General features: G+C 47.4%; 1 protein-coding gene across 1 annotated transcript in view; it reads left to right on the top strand.

The window, feature by feature from the left end:
• The first annotated feature begins 801 nt into the window (after window positions 1-801).
• Elovl6 (ELOVL fatty acid elongase 6) overlaps window positions 802-12,828 on the top strand; it is a 106,147-nt gene continuing 94,120 nt past the window's right edge. The window contains exons 1-2 of the mRNA XM_059266222.1: window positions 802-909; window positions 1,063-1,183. Coding sequence (XP_059122205.1) covers window positions 1,095-1,183 — 89 coding nt within the window. The 5' untranslated portion in view covers window positions 802-909; window positions 1,063-1,094. The remainder of the gene's footprint in view (window positions 910-1,062; window positions 1,184-12,828) is intronic.

Consider the following 12,828-nt stretch of genomic DNA (forward strand, 5'->3'; position numbering starts at 1 on the left):
AAAGGTAAGGTTAAAACGATGTGTCTGTGTGTGTGTTCAGAGGGATCAGCATGATACTCATCCCCTCTCCTATATTAATCTGTTCTTCCTAGGTGCACAAGAATAAAGCAGAAATAAAGCAAAGCATACAGATAAAGTTTTGGCTTTAGACCAGCAGAATAATACCAAATCCCCAAATTCCTTCCCTCCTTTGTTCGCTAATACCCCACCCTCCTGCCCGCCCCCAGGTACCCAAACCCTCCACCTAACTCTTCTTGGCTCTTCCACTTCCACCTCCTAGTCACCCTTGACTTCCCAGGTCTTCATCTTCAGCATCCCGTCTGCATGTGACCTAAAGGGTCCGCGGGCCACCCGGTCCCGCGGTCAACATGGGAACACGCCCAAGTTATCGGGTGAAGGTGGTCTCAAAGGGTCGGGGAGGCGCGCTCGCCTCAAGTGATCCTCACGTTCATTTGCCAGGAGTTCTCAGGCAAGAGACCTGGCAGGTTTGACTATTTCCCAATTGTTTACTCGTCAAGCTTTCGGGTCCACGCGTCTCCCAGCTGCGCCTTGCACGCTGAACTTCATTCAAAGGCCAGACAGGGCGGCCCACGAGGTTGCGAATGGGCTTGTGGATGACCTCCAGGCTACTTCCTCCCTCTCGGCGCCCTTCCTCCACTCCTCCAACCACCTTCTGGTAAACAAAACTGTCCCCCAGGGCGAGGGGAGGTCTTGCTCTTCTGCGCCCTCTCGCGCAAAGGGTTAATTTTCCCGATCGCACGAGGGGGAGGAGATTTCCCTGTAGACGAGTAAAAAGCGTGATGGACAAACGTGCGGGCACTAAGACCGCAAGGCATTCATTTCCTCCTACAGTGGATGCGGACGCCGGGAGGAGAGCCCCTGAGCCAGGAGCTGGGAGCCGAGGCGCAGGCAATGCTCAACCCTGGATGTAGCTGAGAGGCCGGGAGAGAGATCCGCCAAGGAGACTGACGGCGGGGCACTACCTAGGGGGGTGGGTGGGGGAAGCAGACAGGAGAGCACTCAAAATAAAAGGCTCTTTACAGATTTTTTTATTTTGTATAGAGAACACGTAGCGACTCCGAAGATCAGCCCCAATGAACATGTCAGTGTTGACTTTACAAGAATATGAATTCGAAAAGCAGTTCAACGAGAATGAAGCCATCCAGTGGATGCAGGAAAACTGGTAGGTGATGCTTTTCGCGTGATACTGTTCCCGGGAGTGCATAAATGTCGGTATTCCCGATGAGTGCGTGAGCGGAGCGGTGGATTGACGGCAGCAGCCAGCAAGCAGATCGAGGAGTACTCGAGTCTCATGTCTGCAGGAGTCTGAGGCTGCATGAAGCGTGCAGTTTGGGGGTGCCCTGTCTGAGCCGCGGCCACGCGGGCATCTTTGTGTAGATTATATAACGTAGACCATAGAATGTGTGTGCCTGGAATGGTATACGGGAGACAAGGGAGACAGACTCATGCTACAATCCAGATACCCCACCTGTGCTGTCTCCCAGCTTTCGCCTAGATTTGGGGGTTTTACTTGGTCTCCAGCAACTGGAGCGTGCAAGGCAGTGGAGGGAGGACCCGGTCTCCGCTGCCTTTAACCCTCTCCAACCCACCTCTGTCTGGTCCTCTCCCTCTCCCCATCCCTCGTGTCCTTCCTTTCTCCTTGTAGTCCTCTCACTTCGCTGCCCTCCCCTGACTGCCGCCCCTAGCTGTAGATGCCTGGGGTCCAGGACCCCTTCCCCACTCCGATTACTTTCCGGTTTCTTAAAGACATCGGGGGAAGAGGGGACAATGAAAACCGCAATAAAAATGAATGAACCCGAGCAAGTGGAGCCACGCCATTATTAAGTTTCTGTGTAAAGGAAACGCCTTTTGGACACACTTCTCAGTGCGGAGCGGCCGGAGTTTGGGTACTAGGAAGGTCTTGCGAGGCAGTCTTGGGGGGTCCTTTCCCAGAACTTGGAATCTGAGAGAACATCTTGTTTACTGTGTTCCCTCTGTCAGTCTTTTGAAAAAAAAAAAAAAAATCCCTGAGTGGGAGGCGATCCAGTGTCACCTTGCAATATTTAACAAGGGAGGTCCCTCCTTCCCCCGCAGACGGGGCTGTGCTGGAGACGTTTCCCTCCCGTTCCGTGCAAGCCCTGCGATCCCCCCCGGCTGCGCAGTGGCTGGCCCTCGGGGGCCTTCCGGGCTCGGGGGAGGTTCCGCTGCCGCGTGCGAGGGCGCTCACGACCTGCCTTCCCTCCCTCCATTCATCAATGGGAAACCGGAGACGCTGGCGCGCCCGGGACTGGGGCGGGTGGTGGCAGCAGCCGGCGGGGGTGCGGACGGCGGAGGCCGGGAGATGGATTTCCTCCGTCCGGCCCACGGTTCGCGGCTCCCGCCCCTTCGCGCCCACCCTTGGCCTTCAGCCTGCGAGTTGGGCCCTTGGGCGGTTTACGGCGGCGGCCGGGCGGAGCCTGGCTCCGGGGCGCGCGACTTGGGCTGCGGCATGGCGCCTGCCCGCCGGAGGCCCGAGCCCCCGAGCTGGCTTGATGCTGTCGCTGGCGTCCTCCGGGACGCCGAGGCCGAGGCCGCGGGCCTGGATCTGGAGGGTGATGGCACCCCGGGAGTCTCGATCTCCCCGTAAGGGGGCGGCTCTAGGGAGGCCAGGGCGCAGCAGGAAGCCCAGCCCCTTCGTGCCGGCGTTCAAGGGTCCTAGAGGTGCACTTCCTCCTCCCGCCGGGGGCTTGGGGGGGGGGGGGCGGTGGCCCGAGAACAGCTCCTTAGCCTGGGGCTTCTAGCCTAGAATTCTCTAAGGCCGTGTGTCACCATCCCTTGCGGCTCTGCTAGCCTGCCTGCCTCCTCCTCCAGTGCCCCGCTGGTCCCATTTCCCAACGTGTGTTAGCACTCGCTTGCTGCATCCTACTTGGGCCTGCCTTTCAGAAATCCCAGCCTTTGCGGGAGCATAGCACTCACTGTCCGACCTTTCTTGCACCACCGTGGTGAATACTGTCTCTATTTTTTGCCCCCCCCGCCCCCGCCCCGGGCTACTTCCTGTGCCTGCCCCAGGACCATTTCCCGCCTCTTTCTGTGGACACCCCATAAGTGACAGCCACTCTTGTCAGAATCGGACAGGTCCTTAGCCCTCTTGGGATTGAAAATGACCCAAATCACCAGTTTCTTTTCTCTTGTTAATCTATGACTGATGTTTCTTAGCTCTTGAACAGTCCCTTTTTCCTGTCTTTTTTTTTTTTAAGAGGTGGATATTTACATATGTGCCTGTGGCTTCTAGCAGCCGATCATGGGCTGATGAGGGCAAGGTTCTGCCCACCCCCCATCCCCCATTCTGCAAAGCACTTAGCAGTGCGCTTTATTCATGGAAGATGCTTGCAAAGTCCTGTGATGAAAATGCGCATTTTGCCGCCAGTAGAACCTGCCCATAGTATCCATGCCGCCTGGAGCATGCTTGCCTTTTTGGGTTTTGAACCCTGCTCTCTAGTCACACTATAGAATGTATGCCCTTCCTGCCTTTTGATCTTTGACTTTATATTCTTGGATTGTATATTACAGTGGAAGGATCTACCCCATCTTTGCTGATCCTCATCACTTTCCCTTTCTACCTCACTACTTTTCCTTCGAAGCCTCTTCCACCGGCTCAAGAGAACCCCCAAGAACCAAAACGTCTTGAACAAAATGATTTTTTTCTCATGTCCTGAGAAGAGAGTGCTGTTATAAAGACTTAGAGACCTTCTTGAGAGGAGCGTTGATGGCTGGAAAATCATGAAGGCTCATTTTAACTTGACCTGGTCACTTAGAATGCTTTGAAATAGCTTCTGGAGGAAAAACAGGTAGAGAAGCTTTTGTCTTTAGAGAACTGATTTGTAGCAGTTTTTAAAAATCTCTTAGACCTAGTCTAAACAAAGCCAGCTAATTGTAACCGTATCTCTACTGAGTGAACTGCAAGAGCATCAGAAGACTGGGGGAGGGGACCGGGGAAGCTAGGTATGGTGCCTTGCAGTGCAGTAGTCTGAATGTACTAACTAGCATCATTTAGGAGGGCTCAAAATAAGGGATTGGTAAAACTCACCCTACAATGCTTACCTCAGCATGCGTTCATAGAACGGGCCCCAGGTTTTAGAGTGGTTTGTGTGTAAACTTGAGGGCTGGACTGAGAAAACTCAGGAGGGTTATTGCTGCGTTGAGTGTTTAGCCTGATACTTACTGGCCTAGATAGGAAATATTGTAGACTTTATTTTTGGAACAAATAGTTTCATATATAGAGAATAGATTGGAATGGCAATTTCAGTGCAAAGTAGAAAGTATGTATTCCCCTGGAAAAAATCACCCCATGTCATAACTTGAAAATATTACCCAGTTAAAAATATCCTGGGTAATATTATCTGGTGCCCTTTCTAACATGAGGTAGAGAAAAATGCCTGCTTTTTAGCTCCAAGTAACATTTTGAGTTGCAGTTTTAGACTGAAAGGCCCTTGAGTCAACAGCGATGATGACAGAGAAACATTTTGTTCTTTTATGAGATGCCTCTCCTTTACCTGTTGTGTTCACTAATGGCTGACTCAGTTGGTAAATGGTGCTGGCTAGGGAGCAGAGTCACCCAGCTGTCTTCCTCGTCGTCGGAAAGGCTGGAGAGGAGACATAAACTTCATTGAGAAGGAAAGCAAGCTGTGCCTTCTCCCTGCCTGCAGCCTGCCAGGTTTGTGCTAATGACCGTGGATGCTAGTTGCTCCAGTTGTAATTGTCTGGCCAATGATGATTATCTTCTGATGTCGGCTGACACGGTGTTCACCAATAGGAAAGCAGGAGGCCTGTGCTGACTGCTGTAACATTATGTATGTGGGGTGATGTCATCAAAGGGCTTGCCTAGAAACTCATGAAACCCTCCCCCTCTCCTGGCATCCTCCACATGACCAGCTTTGAGTGCTTTGTATGTTTTTCTGACTTTCTCCTCTCCTCCTGTGGTGATTTCTTGAAGGCTTTTATTGTTTTTTTTTTTTTTTTCCCACATTTTCTGTTCTGTATTCTAGGGTTATGAGACGAAGTTTTAGAATGAAATGCTATCCAGCAGAGGAAACATTTTTATTTTTACTGAAGGGGGAAAACTGACTTTGCACGTCTATATTCTTCTGTATATGAAGTTTATAAAGTAATGAGACACAGCGTGTCAGGGTTCCAGAACGTTATAAACCTGTGCTAGCTGTTTACATTTTTTTCAAATGGATAGCTTTGGGTGTTTTTTTCCTGTAGAGAGAACGACTTTGAATTGTTCTAGAATTTTTCCATGTGACTTGATGTATACATCTGAGGAAAGTGCTGGAAAACCATGAGTGATTATTAACATTACAGGAAGTGTGATTTGGGTAGACTGCCTAGGAAAATACTGTGTCCGTATTGAACTCTGTCTGTAGCTGCCTCGTATTTTGGAGGATCATAGCTCATGGTAACTGGGGACTCTTAAGGAACTGATAGCCTTTCCAGTGAACTTCAGTGCATGGGTGTGTGTGTGTGTGTGTGTGTGTTTAGATGTCATATGTGATAAGAGGGTAAGGCTCTCACTTTTATAGGGAAGAGAACACAGGAAGTAATAATAAAAGGCTGTGTGGGAACTTTGACCTGAACTTTCAGGTAATCAGGTCTTTCCTTGTTCAGGGTTTCAGGGATGAAAGCCAGCTTAACACAGATAGATTACTTGGTTATTAGTCTCTTATCTACCTGTATGTTTGTGTTAGTTAGTATGTGGGGATGAAGGGGTTTTTGTTTGTTTTTTATTGTGGTTTGTATATTTTTGCACAAGGCTTCTTGTGCAGTTGGTGGTGTTTTGTTTCTGGAAAATTGCTGGTTGCCTTTTAATTGCTGATTCTAAAGGTGTCATGGTACACACTAGAATTGAACCCCGAAGTCAACCCACTGCATATCCATCAGTTATGTATTTCCTTGAAAGAGGGCTCAACCCAAGAAAAAAAAACTACACTGCAGAAGAAATAACGCCCCCAGTTAGTCATTAGCCAGAAAAGTAAAATGAAGATGATCTGTGTCAGTGATCTGGAATATGTTAGGTCCACGTACTTTCTGAAATTAGTTTTCCAAAATAACTTCCTTGGTGATTTATTTAATCTTTCACATAGGGATGGGTAGCCGTGCTACTTTTTATTGATAGGAGTCAGTCAGCAGTCTATTAAGCTTGCCTCGGCACTTCCCTTTGCTCGTCCATGCATTCAGATCTGCCAGCTCCCATTTGTTTCCCAGTATCTTTGTTAGGTGAACTCAGACATGTACATAGAAAGTTACCCATACTACTAATTTTTCTTTTCTCGAGATGGGGTTTCTTTGTGTAGTACTTATTGGCTGTCCTGGAACTAGCTCTGTAGACCAGGTTGGCCTTGAACTCACAGACATCCGCCTGCCTCCGCTTCCCAAGTGCTGGGATTAAAGGTGTGTGCCACCACCATCCGGCCACTACTTTTGATTCTTTTAGACAACCCTGTGTGTGTGTGTGTGTGTGTGTGTCGTGGGGGGGGGCAGCAATAATTGGGGCCTACTATATTTTTTGTTTGTTTAATGGTTAATAATTGTTAAAATCCTCTTTTCTGTCTGGTCAGCCCAGTTGCTTAGCTTCTGTACAGGGATGTTGAATACATGGGAAAGGCTGACTGGAGTGATGGATGTCCAGGTGAAGAGTGGTCAGTGGCACTGGATGCTTTGAAGTTGGGATTTCAGGGTCCTGTTTTGGGAGGCTTACTGAAAACGGCAAAGATCTGATGAGAAGATTTGTCCCCCAAACTTGTTTTACTTCTATTTTGAGACTTCTGTTGAGGCCACTGAGTACTGTTACAGGTACATGGTGACAGGTCACAGAGTACAGAGAAACTGGGTTAGCTGTCTTTGAGAGGGTAAGAAGGGCCGGGTGGTGGGGGCACGCCTTTAATCCCAGCACTGGAGAGGCAGAAGCAGGCGGATCTTTGTGAGTTCAAGGCCAGCCTGGTCTACAGAGCGAGATCCAGGAAAGGCACAAAGCTACACAGAGAAACCCTGTCTTGAAAAACAAAAAACAAAAAAACAAAACAACAACAACAAAAAAAGGGGATAAGAAGGAAGCTCAATAAAAGGAAAGTGCCTTCCACTTCAACTTGGTCAGTTTCCCTTCAACTTTATGTGACTTTTTGGTTATAGAAGTAAGGCGGTAGGAACGTAGACTAGGTTTCCTTTGATTTGGTGGAAGGATGTTAATAGTGGTTGCTTACTGATTGCAGCGTTTCTTTTGAGATCATTGATTAATCCCTGCACCAAACTTGTACTGCTTTTCTACGCAGAAGAAAACAGGTTCTCTGTGTGTGTCCCTAGAGGGACAAGGGGAAAAAATAAGCTTCTGGTCTACCCAAGGCTCAGACTGGGGAGGGCGTCACACAGGCCCTATCATCCTATTGTTTAAATATTAATAAGTGTCCAGTCAGTACGACAATACACACAAAAACGTAGCTACTCTAAAACATTCCTGTGGGGTGTTTTGTTTTGTTGGGGGGGGGGGTTTCAAGACAGGGTTTCTCCGTGTAGTTTTTGGTACCTGTCCTGGATCTTGCTCTGTAGACCAGGCAGGCCTCGAACTCACAGAGGCTCTGCCTCCCGAGTCCTGGGATTAAAGGCATGTGCCACTGCCGCCCGGCTCATTCCTGTGGTTTTAGTTAATGATCTGCAAGTGTCTCTTGTCTTAATTTTCTTGAAGTGGCTCCTAAACACTTACAGCCCAGAGTGACTACAGAAAGCCCTTGTTCGCTTTCCTTGGTACAGTGTGAACATAAAGCCATGTAAATACTTTAACCCCGGCAAGCATTGCTTTCTGAACACTGCTTGTTCCCGAGTTTCAGCACCTTTAATGAAACTTGAGTAATAAGATATTGACAGTTGGATCCAAAACACTGGCACAGAGATTTGGAACATCCCTTAGGCTTTGGCACTAACAGTGCTCTATGTCTCTTTGTGATGTCCCCCTCTTGCTCTTGGAATGATGCTTCTAGACCCCACAGGTGATGCTGGTGGCCGCGCTTTTCTGGGGGAAGGTTTCAGTTGCTGGTAACAGTCACTGGTCTGCAGGTGCACAGGCTGGGTATTGTCCTGCTCTCAGAGGTCAGCTCCACAGCGTGAGTGCTTAAAAAAAAAACCTCTTTAATTTTGTTTTTGAAACTTTTCCTGGCTCTAAAGCAACAAAAGTGCTTGTTATAGGAAACATAAATAAAGTCACTTAAGAAAAACAGCCAGGGGAAAAGCACTTTTAGTTCTTAGGTAACCACTGCTCTTTCCATACATTTCCTTCAATTCTCTTTCCACGGCTTTTCCCTCCATTAAGGCATCTGATGCGTGTGCCAGGCATTGCACTGGTTGGTTGGCATTTTCACACTGTATCTTTACCCCTTTCTATGTTGCTGCTTTTGTCTTTACATAATAGATGTTTTGTATGTGTTACTAAAACTTCGACATTAGTGGCTACTTAGTATTTTGTTGACTGGGTCTGTCTGTCCAGGTCTGGCTGTCCTGGAACTCACTCTATAGACCAGGCTGGCCTTGAACTCAAGAGATCCACCTGCCTCTGCCTCCTGAGCGCAGTGATCGAAGGGCGTGGGCCACCATTGCCCAGCTTAGGTAAACATTCTTAATATATAGGGTGTTATATTTCTAGTATCTTGTTATTAGTCTTTGAACATCTTTAGATTTATTTATTTTTATCTTATGAGTGTTTGCTTGCACGTATGTGCACCATGTTCCTGCCTGGCACTCTCAGAAGTCAGAAGAGGGTGTCAGACTCCCTGGGACTGGAGCTCTAGGTGCTTGTGAACCACCATGTGGGTGCTGGGAATTCAACTTGGGCTAAACTGGAGTTGACTACAAGAATGGTAAGTGCTTTTGACCTCCAAGCCATTGCTCCAGCCTCAAGATGAGGATGAGCGTCTTTATATCTTTATCCATTTACTCAGTAATTTCCTTTGGAGCAATGTAAGTCCTAATTTAAAAGATTATGAGCCGGGCAGTGGTGGCGCACGCCAAACCCCAGCACTCGGGTGGCAGAGCCAGGCGGATCTCTGTGAGTTCGAGGCCAGCCTGGGCTACAGAGTGGGTTCCAGGAAAGGCACTAAGCTACACAGAGAAACCCTGTCTCAAAAAACAAAACAAAACAAAAGATTATGATGTTTATAGTAGGGCTGCTATCTAGAGAAGTTGGATCAATTTATACTCTAGCAAGGATGGGCAGTATTTAGACTTGTAACAAAGAAGATGATTTCATGTTAAAAGTCTTGAATAAGTTGGTAAGGACAGAATGATATCCCATTGTTTTAATTTCTACTTTACGGTGTCTGGAGAGATTGGGTTTCTGTTTGCCTGCCTGTTGTTCCTGTAAATTATTCCTCCTGTCCTTGTCCACCCAGCTAGTTGCATACCTTAGGATGCATTAGGGAGATTAGCACTCTCATCTAACATGACTTCATCCATACACTTCTCTGGGAGGATTAGTATGGCCTCTAATGCACTAATTACATAGTTGAGCAGATTAGAAACCAGTTTAGTGGCTGGATAGTGGCACACACCTTTAATCCCAGCACTTGGAGGCAGAGACAGGTAGAGCCCTGAGTTCAAGGCCAGACTGGTTTACATAGTGAGTTCTAGAAAAGCCAGAGTTACATAGTAAGACCCTGTCTTTAAAAAAAAGAGACCTGTGTAGTGTATGCAGTAAAGATATATTTTGTATTAAATCAGTTGAAACATCTGTGCTTGTGGGTTTTGTAACCCACAGGCCAGCTGCTTCAGGAAGAAGGGCATTGGCTTCATCCTGATATAGACAGGTTGTGCGTTTCTTTGGCTTCCTGCCAATTTCGGACCTCCTTACAGCTGTACTTTTCAGGTTTTCATGGGTGTGGTAGTGAGCACTTGCTTTGGCAAGATAGTGCAGTGGTGAGCGCACAGGCTGGCTGGAGGTTTTTTTTTGTTTGTTTGTTTGTTTGTTTTTGGTTTCTCTGTGTATCTTTGGAGCCTGTCCTGGAACTCACTCTGTAGCCCAGGCTGGCCTTGAATGGCTGGAGGTTCTTGCTCCACTGTGTGGAAGCTGAGTGGTCTCTGCTTTGCTTCTCTCCTCTCCAAGCTGGAGATGCTCTCTTGCTGTTCCTGTTTGGCTTCTGGTTGGCCAAGGTGATGGGAGGAAGTCATCTGTCTGCAGGCCGAGAGGATTAAATGAGACCAAATGTGTTCGGTCTCCACCGCTGTGCTCAGCACGTCACTCTTACAGTCCTTCACCATGGTCTCTGTGGGTTCAGAAGAGGAGTCTCTGGAATCATAATGCAGTTTCTGAGGTAACCCCAGATGGCTCCGTGTCAGCCCTACAAACTGACACGTGCCCATGGGTAGGTCCCAAGGGATAGGAGGCTTCATCTCCACCTGGATCTATAATCCACTTTGAAAGATCTTGGCAAGAGAAAACACTGATAATGTAAATGTGGTTGCATCGGAGGCCTTCGCCGAGCACCTTTTGAAACATTTTGAGAGGCTGCTTTTTCTGCCATCATACCTAATGAACAATATGAAGGACAGACAGCCTAGCAACGGACACTGGTTGCTAATCTGTTTTCTGTAAAGGACCTGGAATTACCTTAGTAATGCATGCTGTCTTTCTACATGTTACGCCAATGATAAAATTGCTTTACCAGTCAATGAAATGATGGTGACTGAGTCTTTGGGAGCTGTAAAAATGCTTTCATGAGACATTTGGTCATTGTTCAAAGAATCTTCGATTCGGTGACAGAGGCCTGGCTGTTTACTAAAATTTGACAATATCCCATATTAGTTTCTTTTACTGTTGAGCCCAGGGTAAGGGTAAGGACAAGGGTGTTTTTTCTGTTTGCTTGTTCAGGCAGGACTTTGCTAGGTGGACTACAGTGGAGGACTCTGGCTTGCCTTGCAAAGGGGAGCAGAGGTGTAAAGCATGTGTTATCTAATTCTTAGGTTATCAGTGTTAGGAATTTGCACTCCTGGGGGATCCCCAGCTGGCTGGGCCAGGATGTCCTACAGAGTGCAGGGACCCATGCTGGCATGCTGGGCAGATGAAGTGGTGGGCTGACGGGCATGGCAGCGGGCAGAGGTGGGCAGTCATTCAAGACTCAGACACTGCATCCACGCGGAAATGTTTTTTTATAGTAGAGAGATGAAGACGGAGAGGAGAGAGGAAAGAGAGAGGAATTGGGGGTCGAGGCTGCACACTTCTTGGGAGGAAAGATGGAAGAGAAAGAGGAAGGGGGAATTTTTTTCCTTAAAATGAAGCTTTTACATCAGGACGCACTGCGACTCCAAGGGGCGGGTCAGAATACTAACATTGGTTTCCAAGGGGCAGGTCAGAATATTAACTATCAGTAGCTTATTCCTGTAAGCAGCTACACAGTGATTTCTCTTTCAGATTTAGTATTTTTAATCCTTGGGATTTATGATTTTGATACACAGTGAAGCAATTCTTCGTTCTACACACACACACACACACACACACACACACACACACACACACACGGCAAGTGCTCTGCCCCTAAACTTCATGCCCAGCAACGCTTTATTCTTGACTTGATGGTCCAGGTTCAGAAACAGAGAACTTCCTTAAGCTGCTTTCAGTCCACTCTCTGGGTGACTCTTACTGCTTGAGGTTCCCTACGACTAAGGATTCTTCTCTATATTGATCCAAAAGCTACCATCTTTTAAAAAAGTCTTTCATGGTTGACTCTAACTGTACTTTATTCTTTTGCAATGCCACCAGTCCATATTTTAAAATGCGTATTCTGACCCCTCTCTAAGCCTTTCTTAGGCATTCCTCAAATGCTATTTGTAGTCCCCTGGTAATCTACGTAGATACTTTTAAAAATAAACAATTGGACATACTTTTTATTAGGATACTACTAAGAAATTTATTGAAGATTATGAAAATTTGGCACTGATACATTCAAATGAGAGAGCCTGTGTTAGAGACTTGCTTGGAAGAAGGGTTGATCTTCCCCAAATTCCTACTGTATATGAAATTCTAGAAAGTGTGAGCATCCTGCCACACCAGTGAACCACCAGGGTTGTGTTCAGTTGTAGTTGGTGGTTTTTTGTTTTGTTTTTGTTTTTGCCCTCAAGAGCAGGTTTCTCTGTGTAGCCCTGGTTGTGCTGGAACTCCTTCCATAGACCAGACTGGCCTCGAATTCAGAGATCCATCTGCCTCTGCCTCCTGAGCGCCGAGACTAAAGGTGTGCCTGGCTTGTGTTCATATTTTCAAAACTGCTGCTGTCTGGAGCCTGTCTTTTGCTATTCCTTCCTGATGATGTGACGGTACCTCTTTGTTGGTACCCGGTTGTTCTCTAGGTCCCTAAAATTATTGAAGTATTTTTGTACTGATTAGAAAGAAGCATAATTTATGTTTTCACTCTTTAGTCGGGTATCTGGGCCCTACTTACCTGCATTCTCCCTTACTCCTATATGCACAATGCAGGCATCCTCTGTGGAGGGTCTCAGACAGGTGGAAAAGCTCTGCTTCCTGTGCCTTGGTGCTGTCCTGCATTTCTGGGGGGCTGGCTCCCTAAACCTGGGATTTCAGACTCCTCACCTTCAGCTATCTTCACTCCTGCTCCTCTCCCAGCTGGAGATCACAACCAGGTCTCTGGTGTGATCTGTTTCCGGTTGACCTCCTGCCTCTACCACTGCCGTCGTCCCTCGTTCCCTCGTTCCTGACGCTTGCCTCCTCCTGGGCATTAGTAGCTAAGTCTCAGATTTGATCATATTGTTTCTGTGCTTAAAAACTTGGAGTGGTTTCCCCTTGTTTACTACACAGAT

The sequence above is a fragment of the Peromyscus eremicus genome, chromosome 6 (genome assembly GCF_949786415.1).
Source record: "Peromyscus eremicus chromosome 6, PerEre_H2_v1, whole genome shotgun sequence".
In the NCBI taxonomy this organism is placed as follows: Eukaryota; Metazoa; Chordata; class Mammalia; order Rodentia; family Cricetidae; genus Peromyscus; species Peromyscus eremicus.